The sequence below is a fragment of the Daldinia caldariorum genome (assembly GCF_022478825.1).
Source record: "Daldinia caldariorum strain CBS 122874 unplaced genomic scaffold F4812scaffold_7, whole genome shotgun sequence".
Lineage (NCBI taxonomy): Eukaryota > Fungi > Ascomycota > Sordariomycetes > Xylariales > Hypoxylaceae > Daldinia > Daldinia caldariorum.
Genome location: NW_025953043.1, coordinates 1,224,240 through 1,246,440, shown reverse-complemented (window position 1 = coordinate 1,246,440; position 22,201 = coordinate 1,224,240). Strand labels below are relative to the sequence as shown.

Below are 22,201 nucleotides of genomic sequence, written 5' to 3'. Positions count from 1 at the left end.
TGTTGCATGTGGTGTACGTGATTGGAGAAGCACGGCCACATTTGATACTTGGAGCAAGCCACTAGAGTACATAAGATACATGTACTTCATCTTCATCTTTCATCTGATGTACATGACTACATGTATGTACGTAATTAATTCAAGCAGCCAGCCACATATGCAATAGACTAGATCTATCAATCTTGTGGACAGTATCGTGGATTGATAAAGACAAATAAAAATGGGAATTGTGTTTAGACTTAAATGTACATATCTATGTGAGGAAAAGGTACCTATGTACTTCCTTGCATAAAACCAATAAGACACGATACTAAAGCTTCTTATCTATCTTATCAGATATGACCTGTGGCTGACAACCTCCTGTGGCTGGACAAATTCACCTTTGGCTTACACGTACGTATCTCCCAGGAGAAAATGCTCCTTGCTGCCAGCAAACCAAAGAACGAGCTTCGAAGATGCAAAAAACTACAATCTAACCCATTTCACAGTCGCATGCAACTTAGCTACACCGCCGCATGCGAAGAATAGAGACAGCTAGAAGAGAGAAGAAAAGTTTCAAGCAAGATGCACGATGCGTTGGTCGGACATGATGCTTGAGCTAGTGCGGTCGTAATGCTATCTACATACCGCATAGTAGTAGTAGTTGTTTGTAAGAAAAAAAAAAAAGGTGTCTTTCGATGTCTCCAAATAGATGCATAATTCTAAACTAAAAGGTCTAGGTAGGCTCCTCATCTTTGCATGAGGCATGTCCACTGCCTAAGTAGTACCTAATACGTAGTGAGGTACGGTTTATTGTACTTACCTCAGTTATACCCAAAGTAAAATTGCCAGGTATATTTGAAGTTATAAAAAAATATTAATGTTATCAGTGTAATGAGTGCGCGCGCATAAGGAATGAGAAGAAAAAAAAAGAAAAGGGGCAAATCTAGGAAGGAATAGTAAGCTGCAAATTTGAAATTCGTTTCTTTTTTTGCTTCTCAGTACTCACTGATAGGTACCCATTGTGTTGTACCCCCTCAACTGGAAAGTACATGTTAGGTTCAAAGAATAGAAGTAAAGAGGCGCCTGTAGCGCAAGTACTACTCTTGTCTTTTGGCGGGTTGTTATCGCCATATCGTAACCCCCCGGGTTCCCCCTTTTCCCTTTCCCCTCCACCCCTCCCCCCCAAAAAGTTGTTGCCCAAAATTGCGCGTCGCCAGGCTGCGGCCAATCAAAAGCCGAGATTACAGATAAGTTAGGTTAGTTACGGGCTAGGAAGAAGGCGTAAAGGCGTAAGGTCCTATTCTTCGGTGGGGTGTCTTTCACAACCTGGGCACTCTGGGCACTCTGGCCCTTCTGCACGGGCTCTGCACAACCTGCACAATCACTATTCTCACACTTTGTTGTTACTGCTCGGGCTGCCTGCGGCGTCCAAGCAAAAAATTTGCGCCCCAAACAATTCAACGTCACCTCATCCAAAGACGACACTTTACCCATCAAAACAAACCCCAAAATAGCCGTTCAAACTCCCCAAAAATTAATTTTCCATCGTCTCATGACCTAAACTTTTTGGTTCCCGAATTTTTTCGGGGTTTTTCCGACCTTATTGTCGATTTTTCCCCTACTATCCTCCCACACCGCCAACCGCCATGTCGACCCGGAAAGTGCGATACAAGAAGCTTAACATCAAAACCCCTCTGCCCGTACTCCGTGAAGACCAAATAGATCCCAACGAATACGAATCCCTCACAACCGAATCACAAATCGCGACCGGTGTCGAACAGGCCGAAGAAAATGTGAGTTATCAATACATTTCTTACCTTCAATGTGCATGTCACGTGATATGTCACGTGCCACAATCCCGTCTTGTCTTACCCTTTTTGATATCGAGAGATATCTCTTTGATATCTCATGATATTTCATGATACCAAGCTATTATCAAGGTATTCTCAATATATATCGACATATATCGACATACCAAACTACGTTTACTACTTACCAAAGGCTAACGCAATGCCTTGTGCCTATAGGAATACCATCTGCAGGCTGCCCTTAGGGGGGTTGGTGCGAGTAAGGATAATGAGATTCCCGTGCCGCCGCCGCAGAAGAGCGAGGCGGACTATAATGAGCTGTATCCCACACCATACGTAGAGCCCAAACATTACATAAAGTTCTCTGAAACTGTTGAGGAGACGCTCGGTTGTCTCTATGATATGACCACAGAGGATGAGGAATATCTCAAGTCCTACAATGCCAAGTGGACGGGAAATTCACAGCTTTCGGAGGACGACTTCGAACGGATAATGGAGGTATTCGAGGATACAGCCGCAGAGCAAGCTCCCTTTGCTGCAGTTGACAATACAGTAGTGCCCTTTGAAGTTATGGCCCAGGCCATGAGCCACACAATCCCCGCCAAGCTCATTCAAGCACATGCTAAGAATGTCTACGAGTACTGGAAGACTCGACGGCAGGTGTGCGGCAACCGAAGTCTGCATCCGTCGCTCAAGTTCGAAACTCATCAAGAGCATGATGACATGGACCCTTATGTCTGTTTCCGAAGGCGTGAAGTTCGGCAGACAAGAAAGACGAGGGCACGCGATGCGCAGGTGAGCGACAAGTTAAAGAAGCTGCGTAAGGAGTTGGAAGATGCGCGGCAGCTCGTCGTCTTCTCTTACCAGCGAGAAATATTCAAGCGGGAGATTTTGCGCAGCGATAGATCTGTCTTCGAACAGCGAAATAGCCTCAAGGAGACTAAAAATCGCCTCGGCATTAAAGGTGACGACGAAGACTTTTATAATGCTAGGCCGCAAAAGCGGCAGAGAACAGAAGCGCAACAGCAAGCGCGCGCTGGTCCTCATGGCCAGCTTCGTGTGGTTGTTCGTCCCGACGGAGGACGGACTGTGGAACCCGCTGATCTTGCCGTCTTGGCCGATAAGCTTGCTGAGAAGGAGAATGAGTTGCGTAACGATGTCGAGATGAAGATCCAGAACCACAGGAGATGGAATAGCAATTATGTGGATCTTACTGCTGACCCCTTACCTCCCGTCAAGGAGGAGAAAGAGCCAAGTTTCAGGCCAGCAAAAACCACCTATTTGATGACTCCACCGGCATCCGCGTCAGATTCCATGGAGCAAGACGAGGAAAGCCCGTTGGATTCTTTCAAATCCTTCCAGCAAATCAGTTCCAGTATCATCAACCTAGGTGCCACAGAGCCCGAGATGTCTTCATACCGTCGTCGTATAGGCCGACTAAATCGCTTATTTATCGACCGTCGGCCACCTAAGTTGAATAGACACCAAAGTCCTCCACACGATATGGACTTCAGCCAAAGTGACCGTTGGAAATATGACCAGGATGACGATGATGATGATGAACAACCGGTGTATGAAGTGGACCCCAACAGCGCTCGTCAGATGAAGTTCCGGTCGACAATACCACCTTCGCCCTTCCTATTTAAAAGACAGGGGGTCGATATTGCTAGTTTTCAGGCGAGCAGCGTAAACCGACAAGCTCTCCCACAACCCCAAGCACCAACAGCCCAGCCTCAACCTCGAGCACCTCAGACTTGAGCTTGATGAGTCTCTAGTATTAAAGGTATTGGTGAGAACCAAACTTAGCACTCGGAGAATGGTTAACCTTGGGCAGTAAAAACCCAAGTGACGAATAGCCATACTCCGCGCAGGTGGTTGCTCGATACAGAAGAGTACACCGTATCCCAGAGAAGTGCGAGTGCATTTATTCCGTCCTGCGACGGAAGGCAGGCATGAGTCGTATCGACCCTAGGCGCACTTTATTGGGCGATATTGTGAGCATAGATAGAATGCTCTGCAGGATTTTCCCGTTGAAACAAACGGTTACCGATGCACCCGTCTATCCGACCAGTTTTCATAAGTTCGCATCAGCATCCTGTACATATTTCTGCGAACATATGCGCTGAAGGACGATGGTAAACCGAAAGGCGAGGCCGATTCTTGTTTTGGTGTAATATATAGTGCTCAGAGCGATATGCATAGCCAACGGAGTTAGGGGCGCTCAAACATGATGTTTAGGGCTCCGAGTGAAAGGAGCAGCGAGCATCAATGTATCAATACAAGTACCTCTTGTCCTGCTCGTGCCTATTTTCTTTCTTTTTTTGATTTGACTGTTCTGGTGATGTTGTCTGTCCTTGTCTGCCGATTAATCCGCGTGAAAGCAGTAGAGCTGAATAATTTGATGTCGATGTGTTGTTGTGATGCTCCGCGTAATATGACAGGTCACTAAAAGCTTTGCGCCCCAGGAATCTTTGCCAAATCGCGCTTCTCTGGACATGCAGTCAGATCAAAACAGCAAGAACTCCATTTTTGCAGGAAAGAAGTCGTTGCAGAGTATAAAACTTGGACGAATTTCGCTTTCGCCTCGAGTTGAAACAGCCTGGGATGTTTTCGTGCCTCACTTCTTCCGACTAATAACTGTAATTAGGGGTCAAGAGCCTCGCTGGTATTGTCACGGTTTATTTAGCTTATGTGCACAAAGTAAAAAGTGAGAATAAAAGAAATTGAATAAAATTGGAAGTATATAATCAAGTAAAGAGAGAAAATAAAAAAAGTTAATTTGAAGTATTAAAGAGTGACGCCGTAGGTCAAAGACCTTATTAGGTAGTAGATGCAGCATCTGACGTCGGAGATATCGTGCGGAGAAAGTGTAGTACATGGATAATGCGACTCCAACCAAAAGATAGACAACCACTTACGTATAACTCTCTATAGCTTCCCAAATAGATAGAGGCAGGTCGAAACGCATGAAAATATGCGCATTGTAACCTTAGATAAATAACTGGTATCGGATATGCGTTGCGTCCACGTCAGCGACCTCGGCGCACTGCTATGGCCTTGAGGGAATCCTTCTTGGGTAAGCCAATATATCCGGCCGCCGTGACCCGCTGCAGGACCACGACGACAATATAGGATAAGGAGGTCTGGTATTATAATGGTAATATAGAGGACATATGTCTCCTCACGGCGCCGACATCTCTCAGGTCGGTTGTGTGTGACATAGAGCTAGATCAGGTGGAGAGTCTGGGTTTTCGCACCGTCGCAGGGTTTGGCTGAACCCATGGAAGCTCGCAGCGGGTAAACAGGTAGGAGACACGGCCATTGTCGTGAAGGACAGGAGATTTCTAACTTCGACAAGATTGAGGACCCTGAGGATTATATTATCTGCAAGAAGGAGGAAAAAAGAGGTCGGTGATGGTCAGATGATGGGTAAGAAGGGTTGGTCGTCTCGGATTACCGACCAGAAACGGGGAATCGCTCCAAGCTCCTGATTTTTTTTGTTTCTAAAAAAAAGAGAAAAGAAAAGTACGTTGGATAGAAGAAATAGATTTAACAAGACGTGAAGAGTAGAAACCGTTCGAAAATATCGTCGAGATAGAAAAATATCATGAGGAGGCCAATTTGTCAAGGTTTGTGGGACGAAGGGTAAAAACGAGGTTGCAAGGTAAAAGTAAAAGACGATTTGGTAATATTTCTCCTTGGTACTGAAGGCTATTATTCCCCGTTCGAGGACATTAGGACATTAGGTGAGTAAGTGCGGTTGCCCCCACTCTAGCGCAACTCGACTTGGTACCTAAACTTTAAGGCTCTTAGAGGCCCACCCGCAGAGCTGCATACCCTATAGGTAACTAGCTGAATGTGAATGGGGGAAGTAGGTCTAATATCGATAAGGGTCTTTCCAGCTTAAAGATTTGGTTCGTCATTGGAGGGGTCTTTTTCAATTTGCACCTTGCGTTCCCGCCCTTACATAGTACCTACATACCTGTAGGAGATAGACAAGGACCCCACCGCGAGATACCTAGCCTTACAGCTACATACATCTACTTTCTTATACGAGTCTATTATTTATACATTATCTGTACAAAACTTCTTATAACATTAGGTAGCAATTCGAATATGACACTACTATAACCAAACCTCTTATACCTAGGTACATGGGTTCCAAACCAGCTAACTACCTACGACCTCATTAAACGGAGCACTTATATCAGAATAGCCCCTCACAACACAGCAACCCTACGCCATGGCGAACCACCAGCAACAACAATCCCCCTCCGCCCCCCTCCTAGCCATCGGCTGCGAAGGTAGCGCGAACAAGCTCGGCATAGGTATAATATCGCACGACCCGGTCAGCGGGGAGTCGCGCATCCTAGCCAACATCCGGGACACCTTCGTGTCGCCGCCGGGGACCGGGTTCCTGCCCAAGGACACGGCGCGGCACCACCGGGCCTTCTTCGCGCGTGTCGCGCGCGCGGCCCTCGCCGCGGCCGGCGTGTCGCGCCCGCGTGAGAAGCTGCGCTGCGTGTGCTACACGCGGGGCCCGGGGATGGGCGCGCCGCTGCAGTCCGTGGCCGTGGCCGCGCGCACCCTCGCGCTGCTCTGGGACCTGCCGCTCGTGGGCGTGAACCACTGCGTCGGCCACATCGAGATGGGGCGCGCGATCACGGGCGCCTCCGACCCCGTCGTCCTGTACGTGTCCGGCGGCAACACCCAGGTGATCGCGTACGCGGAGCGGCGGTACCGCATCTTCGGCGAGACGCTCGACATCGCCGTCGGCAACTGCCTCGACCGCTTCGCCCGCACCCTGGCCATCAGCAACGACCCGGCGCCCGGGTACAACATCGAGCTGCTCGCGCGGAAGTCGTCGGGCCGCGTGCTGCACGACCTGCCCTACGCCGTCAAGGGCATGGATTGCAGCTTCAGCGGCATCCTGACCGCGGCCGATTCGCTGGCCGCGCAGATGCGCGAGCAGGACGCGCGCATCGCCGCGGGCGGGGAGGTCGGGGAAGAGGAGAGGATTACCCCCGAGGACCTGTGCTACAGTCTCCAGGAGACGATTTACGCGATGCTGGTCGAGATTACGGAGCGCGCCATGGCGCACGTAGGCACCAACCAGGTGCTTATCGTGGGTGGCGTAGGATGCAACGAGCGTCTGCAAGAGATGATGGGACAGATGGCTAAGGAGAGAGGCGGGAGCGTATATGCGACTGACGAGCGCTTCTGTATTGACAACGGCATCATGATCGCTCACGCTGGCCTGCTGGCATACGAGACGGGCTTCCGTACGCCGCTGGAGGAGAGCACTTGTACGCAACGATTTAGGACAGATGAAGTTTATGTAAAATGGAGAGATTAAGAGCAGTCGATATCTGCGTCTTACTGTGATCATGCTGATGCCGAACTTCTTTAAATTTATTACCAGCGTTGTCTAAATGGATTCCGCATGCCCTGCCTGCGCAGCTATAACCTTTACATCATACGCATCCTTCTATGGTTTCATGACATCGTGTTATTCTCATAACAACCCTTTTTTGGTTTGAATCATTGCGCAATGAATGCATTCTTACGCAAGTACCCTGTTAACTCCGCTCTCCCCTTGCTAATGCAAAACACCTAGCACCGATGTGTGCCTCACTCCAGCATTCGGAGCCGTGTTCTAAGCATAGCATATTCCTAGGACTTATTCTCGGTCCCAGTCGTATGCCCATGAAAAGGGGCCATGTCGCCTTCATTAAAATAAACTCCCGTACGATAGGAAACGTGACGTATCCCAGGGACATCCGACACAATCTAATGCTTCTACCACGACCAAGGGAGAAGCTTATTCGTTCTTCGTGGCCTTGTAAATAATTGTAGTCACGTACTTTATAAGTCGTTAGCGTTAAGAGCCCGAGAAAGATAGGTACCGGGGATATCATACCTTATTCTGGTACCTAGTAGTGGCCGATACGGCAAGAACATTGTTCTTAATACTACAAGTAGCCAGGTGATTAAGCACGGTATGGTTTGGCATATTCAAGACGCTATTATCATCCTTGATCAGGGTGACATTGTTCATAATTGGCTTACTCAAGAAACCAGGGAGGCTAGGGGGTGGTGGGAGTCGTTCGAGGGCTAAGGAGGAAAGTCTATATGAAGAAGAATCTTCGGGTTGGTCAAAATCCTCTAGGTATTGAGGGATCTTCGCGGAGAACTTCTCAATTGGATCGATGACCTTCTGCTGGGGGCCCCTAAGAGCGTCGTCGTGCGAGGGCTGCCTGGAAGGGAGAGATAAGGCAGCTTCGTTCGACTTGGGAACGCCAACATCTAACGGGACGTTCCGCGAGTCGCTATCGTCTCCGCTCACTTCAATATAGTTTACCAGATTGTTTCCAAAATCGACAGTGGTAGGCAGGTCTGGTGACGTCTGCATATTGCCATCGACTAAGAATTTTATATGGTGAGTGCCCGGGAAAACGGGTATCACCGTCTCCAGCACACCCTCCCTGTCCTTACTGTTGTTCAAAAAGTGTCAGTAGTCTATAATCAAAAATTCTTACTTGGTCAACCGATGTTACCTGGCATACAAGGTTGTTGCCAAGTAGCCAGATATTTGAAGCCGAATTCATAACCGCGAGAAGACAAAAACTCACGATGGAAGTAATCGCTGTTTCCTACTCCATTGGAACGGCGTTCCTGTAACGTAGACCTTCTGGCCACCTCGCGACCACTCGATACGGGTTGGTATCGTGGGTCTCGTCTTGTCGACTCGAAGTTCTTCGGTGTCATCCTCGTCAGTCGCATTGCTAAGTCCTGATGCACGGCGAGGTAAACTAGCCGAATCGTCGAGCGATGCGACGTCGTCGGCGTCCTCAACGTCGGCATCACTTGGCGCAATGATCGGCGACCCGGGAGTATGGATCTCTTCCTCTATCGGGAGTGGTAGGCGCGGCGGCCGAGGGTTATGATAGGACATATCCGGGATGCTGCTGGATGTAGGGCCTGATATCACGCTTTCCTCGTACTGGAAATCGTGGACGTAAGACGAGTCCTGTTCCGAATGGGAAGAGGAGAAGGGGACGGCTACAGGGTTGGAGGGTTCATCTTTAATCTCGGCAGGCTTCGGCTTCTGCTCGGCAACCTTTGGGGGAATAGCGGAAGAGTGGTAAGAGCTAGCTGAAGGTGAGGATGAGTTAAGTATGGAGAGCGGTCTCGAATTCTTGTTAAGTATCGAAGTACCGGTTGCCTGGATGGTCGAGGCTTCGGGAGAGGCTGGTGACCTAATGTGATGGTTATTATGGATCGATACCAGGTTCTTGGGTTGGTTCTTGGAAGCTCTGGGAGAGTCGTGCGACGAAGACGAGGCAGTGGTGGGGGTAGCCGGCTTCGAGGTTGACGAAGTGTTGTTTCCCATTGTTTGGCGTGGGGGACTAGGGAGGAAAGGATTTCCCCCCTTTTGACGGTTAGGCTTGCTTTGCTTCTTCCTATGGGAGAATTTAGAAAGGGGTTATGGACTACGGGTAATGGGCTATGGGTATTGGGTATCGGGCATAGGGCATAGGGCGTAATGGATAATAGGTAATGGTTAATGGGTAATGGGTAATAGGAATGGGGAAATCGGTCAATGGGCTCTCAAGTGATTCAATGGCGGGGAAGGTTAGAAGCTGAGGGGCGGGATGTGGTGCGTCTTGCGTCGTGCGTCGTGGGCCGTGGGCGGTTGCGCGCGGGTGCCGCAAAGAGAGCAGCGGTGTGACGGAAGAGGATTCGTTAGATTTTACTTGGATCTGCCTGGATTTTGCTTGGAATTGCTTGGATTTGTCGGGTGTGAGTTAAGCTGAGGACGAGTAAACGTGGATCATGTCAAGTAAAAATTGGTCATGAGACCGTTTTCGCGATTTTGAGTAGTTGGAGCGATGAGACAGCCAAAAAAACAAAGGAAGGGGAGCGATTGGAGCGATTGGGTAGTTGGGGAAAGGGAAGATCTAAACGAGGAAGGGCGAGGTTCAGATCCAAGTTTAGGTTGTCGGTACCTACATGTAATAAGTAGGTACATATGCTACCTTGTAAGTATAGGTTAGGTACATGTAGTTTCTAAGTTGTTTAAAAGCAGCCCCGGGCAGCTAAAAAAAGGTTATCCTTTTTTCTCAATGATAACAGCAAATCCAATCGATTGATTAGATTATCCTTGTTTCTCTCCCCTTGCTCCTCCCCCGCCCGCCTTTAGTCTGCTAGGTATCTCCCCCGGTCTACCAAGTCAGCATAAAAATGACGCACGGGCCATTCGAATATCACCGCAAGGGTCCAGTTCAAGTACCTGAACAAAAGTATCTAGGTACCTTACTTTTATATAGTGGTATTAGGTCATGATCTCATCATTTACGCCATCTTATACTAAGACCAACGATCGTATACAACAATCTGACGGCATTGGAATTCACTGATAACATTAATAAATTTAGGTACATACCTAAGAAAGGCGAATTGTTCGTATATACCGCTAAGAGATAAGAGAGACATTTAATCTATATACATGCATTATGAAATTTATATCCCTCGTCGAGGTCAGTCAGCGGTGAACACGGACTAGTAATACATTAAGTACTGCCTACCTACAGCATCTTAAACCGATCGAACCCCTTGGCTGCACGTGGATTTTTCAATTGCATAACGACCAAAATCCAGACTGAACACATTCCCGGAAGTCGTATGCAAGGTTCGATCAACTGGACTCCAATTTTACCCCAAACAAGATCGGGGTAACGGATTGGTACGCGTTTTGTGGTACCTGAAATAGATCATCTGAATCTGCAGTTGTGCGTTGCCAAGGCCAAAAGCATCACCTTCGTCATACCTTATTCGACGACAACAATATTCGATCAAGGGAACGAGATACTATCTACTGTTATTGACTACCTGTGCCTACCTATACACCCAAAAAAACGAAACACCCATTTCTGCAACATAGGGTTTTTCGCCGGTCGAATGTTACAAGCTTCTCCAAGTTAGAGAAATAGCACCAAGAGAGAGATCATCGGTCACGCTGTCTCCAGTATATCCAGGCCACGAGGCCAATCCGCCGCAATGGATTGGCTAAAGCTCCTGGAGCCCTTACAGACCTTTGGTACATCGTTCCTCTATCCCGCGCTCAAACTATTATTGAAGCTGTGTTATATCGTCACGATACCCCTGCGCTATCCGATCTACTATCTCTTTAATTCTCTTGTGTTCCTCTTATCTCCCATCTGGCATATGCTTCACTCGATCTCGAGTACAACTCTAGCCGTTGCCGGTTGGGCAGCTAAGCTCAAGGTATTCTCCTATAGCTTGTTTTTTGTGACACCCCCCTCACAGCTTCTCCCCCGTAAAAAAGTGAAGCTCGAATGCTAATCGTAAGATAGTACCTTTATATTTACGTAAGAACGCCCATCTGCGATAACATGACACTCGGGGGTTAGCACTATGATACTGACCCTAGCATCGAATATAGTTCGCCTACGCGGCTATTATAGGTATCTGCGCCGGCTGCGTGCTCTACGGGACGTCCAGCCTCATCTTCGTTACGCTGGGCGTTGATGCATCACAGGACAAACACTCGGATTATTTCGGAAAGGGCAAAGCTCTGCCCCCATATGACGAAGATCAGGAATCTCATGACTTAGACTCTAATACTCGTTCTGGGGACAGATCTAGCAAGATCTCCGCAGCTAGTTCAACCTCTAGGCGTGCAAAATCAAAGCAGCAAGCAAAGGACGACACACACGTAATATTCGAAAGGCAGTGGAAGCTATTAAGGTCTTCTGAGAAGCCTAAGAGGCGGCGTAGGGGGCTCCTCTCTCAGACGATTCACGAGGAGAGCAGTAGTGACTATTCGTAAAAATCTCAACAATAACCCGAGTTGGTTCCTTCAGAATATATATCACACTCAACTCAGGCCATATATGATCGGCAAGTGTCAAATTATCCGTCACAAGCTAGTAGCTACACTGGGGATACTACCGGCAGGTGATGCTAACTATTATTGTTTTTTATATTGGTTTTTTTTTTTTTTCATCATACCTTTCAACATGCTTACAACAAAATAATCAAGTCTAGGCTGGCACATATATGTCAAATCATAATTGTGTACCCAAATAATACAGAAAAAAAAAACAGAATGACGAATTATACCTCTTTACTTCTTGGTAGCGTTGATAGATAACCCCTGAATTGCCCCTTTAATAGGCTTGCCTGCCTTGCCAATGTAATAATACGGCAAGTTGGATTAGTATAACTAATATAACTAATATGTCTTTAGTTGCGCCATGTACCTACATAGTACAATATAGCAAGTTACTATAACGGAACACTTAGACTATTAGAGCAGCTAAAAGGATACCGAAATCGGATACCAACACCGTCTTTGCCGGCACTTCGAACTAGGTAGGCAAATGGACCTTCTAGCCAATCAGGGGCATCCTATTTAGCAACATAGTGGAATAACCACCCCTGTACCTAACTACTAGCCACCCCGCCCCCACTAAATTTTTTGTCGCAATGCAGGCAAAGTAAAGAAGTGAAGTTGCATCTGAAGATATTTAACAATACCAAATTCTTTGCGCCATCAACTAAGAACGTGTCTTTTTTCGCTATGATCCGCGCTAATCTGTGTATATAGCCATAACTTAAATACATCACTCATGGCTGCTGCACTTGTAAGTTCCTCTGCCGTCAATTGGTTTTCGCTCTTATAAAATCTTGACTTACATGGCCATATCTTCAGCGGAGAGCCATTGCTCTCAACGTCGGCACACGACTACGGCTTCAAACCTTTATCACCCAGCCTCGACCTCTTTCCGTCGCCGTATCCCAGTTCCATGCCCGTATTTCCACCGGGCCTCGACGACAATATGCCTCCCACTCTAACCTTGAAAACACCTTAGACGCCGCAGCCCTCCGCTCCTCTCAGCCGTTCTCCATCCCGGCTAACCCCCAGACCCTCACCGAAAAGATTGTCCAGAGATACGCCACGGACCTCCCCCCGGGTAAGAAGGTAAAGGCAGGCGACTATGTTACGATACGGCCCGAGAGGATCATGACCCACGACAACTCTTGGCCCGTGGCCATGAAGTTCATGCAAATAGGGGCCTCCAAGATCAATGACAACCGCCAGGTCATTATGGTAAGTTCTATTATAAGTATTACAACTGGCTGTGGCATACCTAGTAGTTCAAATTGCCTAGATAGATAGCCGCCATCCACTCGAGGAGTAATAAACGCCGGCTAATCATATCCTTGTAAGACTCTTGATCACGATGTGCAAAACGAAACACCTGCAAATCTTAAAAAGTACAAACAGGGTCAGTCTTCCTTCGCGGCTGATTTCTTCCCTTTTCGTATTGACTGAATAAACTGTAGTGGAGGAGTTTGCTGCCCTGCATGGTGTTAAGTTGTAAGTGCCCTTGCTGACCAACACCTCAACTCTTCTCTGGATATGATCAATCAGAGCAATCTTGAGCAGTCATTGACTGACATACCCGTAGTTACCCGGCCAAAAGAGGAATAGGTACATGAAAACCACCAGTAGACAAGGTACCGAAGGATGGCAAGCCTGCTAACTATTAGATAGGCCATCAAATTATGGTCGAAGAAGGTAGTTACATACCTATCTATAGTCCTTACGATCAGCGGGCAGCAATATTAACACATAAGTAGGACACGCCTGGCCAGGTACTCTGACCGTCGCGAGTGACAGCCATTCCAACCATTATGGCGGCATAGGAGCGCTCGGCACACCCGTTGTAAGAACCGACGCCGCTAGCATATGGAGTACATCTAAGACTTGGTGGCAGCAAGTACTTTCCCAGCCCCCTGCTCACAAACCTGTGAAGCGCTCTCTAGACGGCCGTTGCTAATCGAAAATGTGCTACGTAGAATACCTCCAATTGCCAAGATTACATTCACTGGCGTCCTCCCCCGCGGCGTCACTGGCAAAGACGTGATCGTTGCCTTGTGTGGTTTGTTCAACCAGGATGAAGTTTTAAACCACGCCCTCGAATTCACGGGTTCCGAAGAGACTTTGGCAAGCATCCCTATCGATCACCGCTTGACGATCGCCAACATGACTACCGAGTGGGGTGCATTAAGTGGTAGGCTTTCAATGTCGAAAGGAAACAGAAAAGCAAGTGTGCTAACTCACGACGTAGGATTATTCCCCGTTGATGAGAAACTCATCGCCTGGTACCGCGCCAAGGCCACCACCGCGGCCATGTTCAACACCTCACTTAAGGACCGTATCAACCACGAGCGCATTGACGAGCTTGTCAAAAACAAACTAGTTGCCGACCCCGGTGCTTCTTATGCTAAGGAGCTTTACCTGTAAGTCTTCTCTCACAGCTTGTTTATTTCTTGTAGGGATATGTCTCATAAGGAGACAAAATCCAAAAAGAGAAAAACGCCCACTTTAAGGCAGTTATTAACCGTATTACTGTAGTAACTTATCTACGCTTTCTCCATTCGTTGCAGGACCGAACTCTGTGAAAGTCATTACCCCTGTTCGGACTCTCGAATCTGAAGATATCCCTGTGAACAAGGCTTATCTCGTTTCCTGCACCAACGCTCGAAGCTCGGATTTCGCCGCCGCCGCTCAGGTCTTCCGCGAGGCGGCTAAGGATGGCCAGCCCGCCAAAATTGCTCCCGGTGTCAAGTTCTACATCGCTGCGGCCTCCGTCCCCGAGCAAGAGGCATCCGAGGAAGCAGGCGATTGGAAAGTTTTGGTTGACGCTGGAGCCCAAGTTCTTCCCCCTGGGTGTGGCCCTTGCATCGGTCTCGTCGGTTAACTCCCTCCCAAATTTTATAAAAAAGAAAAAAAAAACTCCCGTGACTAACCGAGCATGTCTTAGGGTACTGGTCTTCTTGAAGATGGCGAGGTCGGTATAAGTGCATCTAACCGGAACTTCAAAGGTCGCATGGGATCTACCAAGGCAAGGGCCTACCTAGCCAGTCCGGAAACCGTCGCAGCCAGCGCTCTTCGGGGTAAGATCGCTGGTCCCGGTTGGTACGAGAAGCCCGAGGGTGTCGAGAAGGCTATCATCGGTGAGGGTAGCGGCGACCATGTCGTCGATAAGGCTCGGTCTGTGGAGGATGCTCTCGACAAGATTCTTGGCGAGGTCGATAGCATGATTGCCACTGCTGAGGTCGCCGAGGGTGCCACAGAGCAGTCATCCAGCCCCGCCGCGCCTGAGGATGAGGCTGTGACCGAGATCCTGCCTGGCTTTCCCGAGAGGATTGAAGGCGAGATCGTCTTCTGTGACGGTGATAACATAAACACCGATGGCATCTATCCGTAAGTTCTACTCCTGAGTCGTCACATCGAATTCATCAAATCTTCAAGAAACGGGCACGGCTGACCAATAATGTTGTAGAGGTAAATACACATACCAGGATAACATCTCTAAGGAGAAAATGGCCGAGGTGTGCATGGAGAACTACGACACCGAGTTCCGCACGATCGCCAAGGCTGGCGATATCTTGGTAACAGGCTTCAACTTTGGCTGCGTAAGATCCACGCCCCCTAATCTCGCCGTAGAATGCATTCACTAACCCCTGAAACCCCAGGGATCCTCGAGAGAACAAGCCGCAACGGCCATCCTCGCGAAGCAGATCCCGCTGGTGGTGGCCGGCAGCTTCGGCAACATCTTCAGCCGCAACAGCATCAACAACGCGCTGCTGGGCGTCGAGCTGCCCACGCTCGTGCACCGGCTGCGCGAGGCGTACAAGGACGACCCCGAGAACAACAAGGAGAAGAAGAAGGTGCTCACCCGCCGCACGGGCTGGAAGCTGCTCTGGGACGTTCGCCGCTCCAAGGTCGTCGTCACCCAAAAGGACGGGTCCTCCTGGGAGCAGAAGGTTGGCGAGATGCCGCCCAACGTCCAGGAGATCATCGCGTGCGGCGGGCTCGAGGGGTGGGTTAAGAGTAAGATCGCTGCGGAGAAGTAAAAGGGGGGAAGGGGTAGGGGTAGGGGTAGGAAAAGAAGATAGATACCTGGCGATTAGAAAGAAAGAAAGGAAAAAAGAAAAGATACCTCAGGTGGTTATGTTTTATCTGTCTTGAAAAGGTGGATGGTGTATATTTTAGAGGCCCAGGTGGATGACTACCTGTACCTAACCTAGGTATTGTAAGGTAGGTATGTTACATAATCATGTCCTACGAAACCCGAGGAAATAAAATTACTCTCTTCAACTACATGTGTCTCATTAGGTCCAGTATCATTGCATGCACTACGTGGTTATGTCTCTTATCAACTTAGGTATCCATCTATAACAGGTACCTAACCTAATTGTATAACTACATGGACTAGACATACTAGGTACTGTACCTACTGTAGCAGCAAGCAGCAGCAACCAGCCTACCCAATCGGACAACATATTATTTTTATACAATTTTCAACACCGTCAGGTACTTTTAAGTCACCTACGTAGTCAAGAGTAAAACGTAGTTTAGAAAAATTAAGCTATGTAGGTACTTAGAGATAATAACAGTTGTTATAATGTGATGATGATGTTAATCAATGTGTTGTGTTATGTTGTATTGTATTGCGTTGTGTTGTTATGCTCAAGTCTAAGGAAGAATAATAAGCTAGGTACCTCCCAAGCGCCTTAGGTAAGTGCGTGTTGTGTAGAATAACAGTTGAGAGCCAAGTAGCCGACACTATGAATAGGCACAAAATGTTAAAGTAGAGTTAAAGTACAAGCAAACGTTTGGCCGGCTTTGTGGACATAGCCGACAGGTACCTTAAACAGGTAATCCTTCTCGTATTTTCGTATCTTCATATCTTCGTGTAGTGTCAAAGTCAAGAATACTGCTGCAGATCTTGACTGGGTCTTCAACCCCTTCGATGCCAAGGAAAATAAATAGTTCTTGATGAACTATATCTTAAGTGCCTTTGGTGCGTGTGCCTCCGCATCTGAATGAAGATTGCGTGTAACTAGCCGAAAATTGTCTGGTTATATCGTTCGATACTTTAACTTCTGATTTTTAACCTCCTCCTCTAAACTCATGCCAGGGGGGGGACAGTGCGGTGCGGCAAAGCTCCGACCAGGATAAAACTGGCTAAAGCACCCGTCAGGACCCTTCGGCTCGTTGAACATTCGGAACTCTTTAAATTTGGACAACGCATTATTGCTTGCTTGATGCGGGGCTGGTGGCAAACTGCGGTAAACTTTTCCCGCGGGCTCAGTTCGTATGTAGGTCATGATCTCTAGGTGGAAGGTTTGATTAATATTGAATAGAATGTTTTGTTTAGGGCGCCACTCCGTCCAATCGTAATGGACGTTTGAGTATACGCACCCGCTTGGGCCGGAGAAAAAGCTCACTGTCTTTTCCTAGTCCAGTCGGTCCTTGATACTTGATATCATCATCTCCATGGCGCGCATCCCTTGTTTAGGAAGCAGACGTATATATAGACTCGGAGGGTCGTTAATATTGAACGTCAGCTTTCGTGGCCGGAGAGACCATTTGTCAAATCGGACCTGGATTCTTTTGGGCTGGCTTATGAATGATGGCGATATATTACAACAATTCACTCCGTCTTTGGAGAGTATTTCTGGTGTGTTTTCGGGTCACTGTGCGCCCAAAGATGCCATCTTGTCGCGAAAGCTTGGCTTGCGCTCTTGCAATAGATTCCATATAGCTTCGTCTGCATCGTCTGGTGACGATAATGAGTGTAGAATATCATCGTCGACTTCAAAATCATTGGCGAAATAGCGATCTTCAACTTCCTTTTCGTCGATGGCTCCAGCGGCTTGAGCTATATTTTTATATTCCGGTTTTTTTGTTGGAGAGGGGTTTTTATTTCCTCATCTCTGTGTTGGCCAGTATTTTCTTGGAAGTGTATATGTAAAGACTTGCTGGGTCATCCACATTGAAAGTTGTGTTACGCTGTCGAAGAGGCCACACACCAACCCGTGTTCGGGCCGTTTTGTAACAGCTTGGTCCTCCTTCTGTTACACTTCCCCTTCTCTTGGACGGTCGATGCATGCAAGTGCTGACCTGTTGATTATGAAGACATCTTTCTCCAGGTTGCACATTATTGGCTGGCTGGCCTTAGCTGAGAAACCAAAAGGCGGTTAACATGTGTAAATAGTAAATAACTAATATTGATCTTGGTTAGTTAACTAGCATAAGTGTTTAGGTAGAGGATAAGCTCTTACCTTGATATCTTCTCCTTTAGCGAGGCTGGAAATTTGTATTCCTCTCGAGCTAGCCCGCACTCCTGTGTTGCCAGTGGTGTAGCCATTGACGTAATAAATAGTTCATCCTTGTGTTGTGTTGTGTTATGTTGTTAACAATAGTTGTAGGTATAATAATGGGTAGGCCTGAATGGGAAGTACTGTTGATTCGTCGGGATTACCAACATCCTGTTACGGCCGAAAACGTTTTGTCCCTGGCAACCTTCACACTTCCAACTAATGAGACATCTGGCTGGCAACACATCTGTCTAATAATATATGCTTGAATGAAGATAATAAAAGACTTAAATGGCTAGAACAGGTGAAGAGGCGATTTGTGAAGTCAAAAATAGGATGACAAGGGGTTTTGGGTAGGATGCTGAACTGAGTTGTTTGTTCAATAGTGTTGATGTGGAATAGGTATGAGTTGGATAATCCATCTTGGGGATGGGTTGGTTGTATGTAATAATAAGTTGTGGTTGATGTTTCTGGGAGAGAAGTCCAAGTTTGAAAAGTTGGGGGCGGCGCCCTGTTTATATAGATTTCAGAAATGCTCCGTTCCTTAGGCGTTCTTTCCTTACAAACCTGTGTACCTGCCAAACCGCAACTTCCTTTTGCTTAAATTTTGTACGTACCGCCGGCCGTCGTGCCTTCTACATTAGGGCAGTTACGGGGCAGCAGCCTAAGTTACCAAGCAACACCTACGGAAAAAAATAAGATAAAGGAAGGCGCCGACCTTAGAAGGCACCTACCTAATTACGTAGCAACCAGCAATGTCTTAACTTAGGAAGTAACACGCCTAGTCGTAATAATTAGATACAAAGGCAGGCGCCGACCTTGAGAAGGTACCTCTTTCGTCCCCGCGTGCACACCGCAGTTCGGCAGGAAGGGGCGTCCTGCCTCCCCAAGACGGATGGCATAGAAATAAGTGAAGGCATTAACACATAACAAACCGAGAACCGTTCAGTTAACTCTGGCGTAGTACTCACTGGGTTACATAAGTAGAGACAGCTTTACACAGTCATGTATTATTTTGCTCTATTAACTCCTCCTAACTGCAACTAGCTATCAGAGCCATACCTAGAATAAGATGAGCTCCGTAGATAGAAATCTTCCGTCTTGTTATGATAGTTACCACTTGTTAATTCTGATTCTGATTCTGAATCTTATTCGGCAACTCGTAGCATTCTTGGGGAAACCCTCCAGCATATAAACTCCCAGTTGACTCGTGCTCGTACGACCACTGTGGGGAGAATTCAACTTAATCCTTCGCCTTGTTATCAGATTCTATGCTATGAAGCCCAACATAACAACATGTTCTCGCGCAACCCGGGTTCATATCCCTTCATACATAACGCGGAACGCCAAAAGAGGGAAAAAAAAACACTATGTGCCACGGCCTTTCCGTTGGGTTTACCGCATACCTTGTTCACAAACCCGCTGATGGAATAAGTTAAGTTACCAAAAATTAGGGGGGATAGAAATAGTTCGTAGTCCTAGAAAATCTTCGCCGGTTGAAGAAAGAGGCCGGCGGAGGAGGAGGGGGTGGTGGTGGTGGGAATGGAATATATTGCCTTCTCCTTGACTGAGGCTTATTGCGATTCTATCGCCGATATACGTCTCTGTCTCTGTCCCTAACAGGCGAACGGCTGCGGCTGTGTGTCTGGCTTGCACGGCTACGATCGTCGTAATCTCCGTCGCGGCGATCCCAGTCACGTCGTCTACCATCTCGATCCTCCCATCTTCGACGATCATCTCTCGGTGGCCGATCTTCTCTAGGGGGTCGGTCGCCGTCGCGATAATTCGGGATGTAGGTGTCAACGTCGGGTCGATTAGCCCCGCGGCTTCTCGGTGCCCTATCCCTAAACGAGTCATGATGCTCGGCCGGGTTATCCCATCCGTTTCCTGGATATTCAGGTGGAGGAGGACGCGGCGGCAATCGATGATCCATATGAGGCTGGTCCCGCGCCCAAGCAGGTCGTCGGCCTTCTTCGCCGCCTCGATATCCACCATGATGCTTAGGGTATCGTCTATTACCATATCCATCACCACTACTGAATTCTGCATTATGACCTCCAAACGCGCCAACACCGACGGTCCCTCCCTTAGGGGCGGGTGGTAGAGCAGCTTTTCGATCATGGAATTTCCTACGGTCCAATTCGTGGCTGTCCTCAAATGTAGGGAGATCCTCTGGCTTTGCTGGGAAGGGAGAAGTCTTGAAGTAAGGGTGTTCTAACGCATCGATAGCGTTGATACGACTGCGCCAATCAAGCGTTAGGAGCTCTTTCAGCAGAGAGATGGCGGTTGTGCCGTATTCGCGGAACCGTTGTGATAGTGAGCCAGGCCGTGGTCGAGGGTTAAGGGCCTCGGCGCCGGGTAACTGCTTCCATCCTGGCATAGTCTGCTCTGTCGGGGTGCCAACTAAATCAAAGATAATCTCGAGCTGATGCCCATCGCTCTCTCCAGCTAAAATAGGCTTGCCGACTAACATCTCACCGAAGACACAACTAAGTAAAATATTAGTATAACATATAATAATAAAGGGGGTCCCTGACACTTACCCAACACCCCACATGTCAATAGCAGTGGTGTACTTTTTAAGGTGTAGCAAGAGTTCAGGAGGTCGGTACCATCGGGTGACTACAAGGCTAGTGTACTCTCTCCGACCTTCACCGCCACCTTTTCCTCGTTCCGGGACTGGTCCTTCGTAATGTCGCGCAAGACCAAAGTCGGCAATCTGAAGTATGCCCTTGTTGCTGATGAGTAGGTTGGCAGCTTTCATATCTCGGTGGAGAATCTTGCTGTCGTGTAGGTAACGTAAACCCTCGAGGAGCTGAAGGAGGTAGCATTTGATTTGCGGTACCGTAAATTGGACGGATGGGTTGTCGAGCAGGCCAGATAAATCGTGATCCATGTATGGCGTTACCATATACATGATCGGTCGTTTTCTCTTATCGGCTTGAGGGGGGTCAGTCTACGAGAAATGATCGCTATAAGAAGAGTAGACCTACTCATCTTGCTATGGTGTTCGACAGCCATATCCTCCAGGCGCAAGACATTCTTGTGCGACAATAGCTTCAGAAGCTTGATTTCTCGGAGCGCCGTGATAGGGAACCCGTCCTTCTCGTTGTGCATTATAATCTTCTTCAAAGCAACCAGGGCTCCGCTCTTTCGTGATCTCGCTTTATGAACCTCACTTGAAGGAAGTTAGCGTCGCTAGTAAGCATTAGGGAGTTTGAAGAATGCTCACCCAAAAGTACCCTCTCCTAATTTGCCCAGGAGCTCGTAGTCGCTGATCCTAGAGCAACCGACGAAACTATCCCTGGGCCGTTGATGCTGAATCGCAAAAGATCTAGGCGAAGGCGCCTCGTTTCCATTATAGCCGTGCGCCATTTCCGAGGATGAAGCTGGCGAAGTTGAAAAAAAAGAAAAGACGAAACGTTTCGCAGGTTAAAGTAAACCGTAATACGGGATTGGAGAGATGGAGATGGAAATTCGTTGATGGAGAAAAGAACCGTTGGCCAAGTCAGGAATTCGGTTGCCAAGTTGGCATCGAAAAACGAGCTTAACCCGCAGCCCTAGGTCGCGAGGAGGATATATACCAGGCTATGACCGGTCCGATCGCATTGTTTACTAAAATATGCTTCGTAGAGAAAATAAAAAAAAACCAAGTTAGTTTTTTGGGGGGGTGGTTGATTGATGCTATCAACCCAGCTTTTGGTTTGTTCGCGTTTCTTGTAGGAAAAAGACCGACGCCTCAAAACGCCCCAGACATAGATCCACTTTAAAAAGGCACGCTTGTGCACATATGTAATGTACATGGTACATGGTACATAGTACATGTGCTAGGTACCTGCAGTTGGATGGGGATCCGGAAAGACCTATGACGAATACAGATGGTCCCGGCGGCTTAGTGGACTGACAGGTACGAATCGTACGTAATCAAGGATAAGATAATACATGTATACTTAGGTACATGGCTGCCGTCACCCACGGGGAATCTTCGGTTTTAAATGCTTACCTTAACCTCCAAGCTTCTTTGGGAGATCGCATGTACCTCTCTCTCTCTTATCCACTTTATCCAGCTATTTCCTTTATTGACCTTCACGATATACCAACTCGAGTTGGACCTGTCGGTTTTCATTTCGCCATTGCGACCTCACACCAACCCTTATAAGAAAGGCGTACGTTCTCTCCCTAAAGTCAGAACCATACCTACACACAAT

At 47.9% G+C, this 22,201-nt stretch overlaps 6 protein-coding genes across 6 annotated transcripts; 4 read left to right on the top strand and 2 right to left on the bottom strand.

Moving 5' to 3' along the window:
* Positions 1-1,433: 1,433 nt before the first annotated feature.
* Positions 1,434-3,783, top strand: F4812DRAFT_371897 (enhancer of polycomb-like-domain-containing protein). Its single transcript, XM_047931936.1, has 2 exons — positions 1,434-1,775; positions 2,010-3,783. The coding sequence occupies exons 1-2, from the start codon at positions 1,629-1,631 to the stop codon at positions 3,546-3,548; spliced, it is 1,686 nt and encodes a 561-aa protein (XP_047790831.1). The 5' UTR covers positions 1,434-1,628; the 3' UTR covers positions 3,549-3,783.
* Positions 3,784-5,746: 1,963 nt separating this feature from the next.
* On the top strand, positions 5,747-7,340 carry F4812DRAFT_427143 (putative glycoprotein endopeptidase KAE1). The gene has a single exon (XM_047934073.1). The coding sequence runs from the start codon at positions 6,034-6,036 to the stop codon at positions 7,144-7,146; it is 1,113 nt and encodes a 370-aa protein (XP_047790830.1). The 5' UTR covers positions 5,747-6,033; the 3' UTR covers positions 7,147-7,340.
* A 38-nt stretch (positions 7,341-7,378) lies between these two features.
* On the bottom strand, positions 7,379-9,314 carry F4812DRAFT_371867 (carbohydrate-binding module family 48 protein). The gene is made up of 3 exons (XM_047931935.1): positions 8,423-9,314; positions 7,711-8,284; positions 7,379-7,653 (listed from the first exon to the last, which is right to left on the bottom strand). Exons 1-3 carry the CDS (start codon positions 9,181-9,183, stop codon positions 7,612-7,614), a joined length of 1,377 nt encoding a protein of 458 aa, XP_047790829.1. The 5' UTR covers positions 9,184-9,314; the 3' UTR covers positions 7,379-7,611.
* A 1,536-nt stretch (positions 9,315-10,850) lies between these two features.
* Positions 10,851-11,643, top strand: F4812DRAFT_458943 (uncharacterized protein; the record flags this gene model as incomplete). The annotated part of the gene is made up of 3 exons (XM_047937452.1): positions 10,851-11,078; positions 11,168-11,182; positions 11,257-11,643. 3 exons carry the CDS (start codon positions 10,851-10,853, stop codon positions 11,641-11,643), a joined length of 630 nt encoding a protein of 209 aa, XP_047790828.1.
* A 659-nt stretch (positions 11,644-12,302) lies between these two features.
* F4812DRAFT_427137 (mitochondrial Homoaconitase) lies at positions 12,303-15,748 on the top strand. Its single transcript, XM_047934072.1, has 13 exons — positions 12,303-12,460; positions 12,529-12,927; positions 13,048-13,105; positions 13,164-13,197; positions 13,289-13,311; positions 13,375-13,398; positions 13,461-13,596; positions 13,680-13,894; positions 13,952-14,123; positions 14,239-14,575; positions 14,648-15,090; positions 15,170-15,302; positions 15,363-15,748. Exons 1-13 carry the CDS (start codon positions 12,446-12,448, stop codon positions 15,741-15,743), a joined length of 2,370 nt encoding a protein of 789 aa, XP_047790827.1. The 5' UTR covers positions 12,303-12,445; the 3' UTR covers positions 15,744-15,748.
* Positions 15,749-18,987: 3,239 nt separating this feature from the next.
* Positions 18,988-21,716, bottom strand: F4812DRAFT_427130 (Pkinase-domain-containing protein). The gene is made up of 4 exons (XM_047934071.1): positions 21,226-21,716; positions 20,987-21,171; positions 20,537-20,933; positions 18,988-20,482 (listed from the first exon to the last, which is right to left on the bottom strand). The coding sequence occupies exons 1-4, from the start codon at positions 21,366-21,368 to the stop codon at positions 19,579-19,581; spliced, it is 1,629 nt and encodes a 542-aa protein (XP_047790826.1). The 5' UTR covers positions 21,369-21,716; the 3' UTR covers positions 18,988-19,578.
* Between the last annotated feature and the right edge of the window lie 485 nt (positions 21,717-22,201).

Bases quoted from the DNA above. Each gene is read 5' to 3' on its own strand.
- F4812DRAFT_371897 (XM_047931936.1), top strand. From the start codon at position 1,629: ATGTCGACCCGGAAAGTGCGATACAAGAAGCTTAACATCAAAACCCCT. The intron at 1,776-2,009 runs GTGAGTTATCAA...TTGTGCCTATAG, and splicing joins TCGAACAGGCCGAAGAAAAT to GAATACCATCTGCAGGCTGC.
- F4812DRAFT_427143 (XM_047934073.1), top strand. From the start codon at position 6,034: ATGGCGAACCACCAGCAACAACAATCCCCCTCCGCCCCCCTCCTAGCC.
- F4812DRAFT_371867 (XM_047931935.1), bottom strand. From the start codon at position 9,183: ATGGGAAACAACACTTCGTCAACCTCGAAGCCGGCTACCCCCACCACT. The intron at 8,285-8,422 runs GTGAGTTTTTGT...TTTGAACAACAG, and splicing joins AAACAGCGATTACTTCCATC to TAAGGACAGGGAGGGTGTGC. The intron at 7,654-7,710 runs GTATGATATCCC...CGACTTATAAAG, and splicing joins CTACTAGGTACCAGAATAAG to TACGTGACTACAATTATTTA.
- F4812DRAFT_427137 (XM_047934072.1), top strand. The intron at 12,928-13,047 runs GTAAGTTCTATT...TATCCTTGTAAG, and splicing joins ACAACCGCCAGGTCATTATG to ACTCTTGATCACGATGTGCA. The intron at 13,106-13,163 runs GTCAGTCTTCCT...AATAAACTGTAG, and splicing joins TCTTAAAAAGTACAAACAGG to TGGAGGAGTTTGCTGCCCTG.
- F4812DRAFT_427130 (XM_047934071.1), bottom strand. From the start codon at position 21,368: ATGGCGCACGGCTATAATGGAAACGAGGCGCCTTCGCCTAGATCTTTT. The intron at 21,172-21,225 runs GTGAGCATTCTT...ACTTCCTTCAAG, and splicing joins TTAGGAGAGGGTACTTTTGG to TGAGGTTCATAAAGCGAGAT. The intron at 20,483-20,536 runs GTAAGTGTCAGG...TATTTTACTTAG, and splicing joins ATTGACATGTGGGGTGTTGG to TTGTGTCTTCGGTGAGATGT.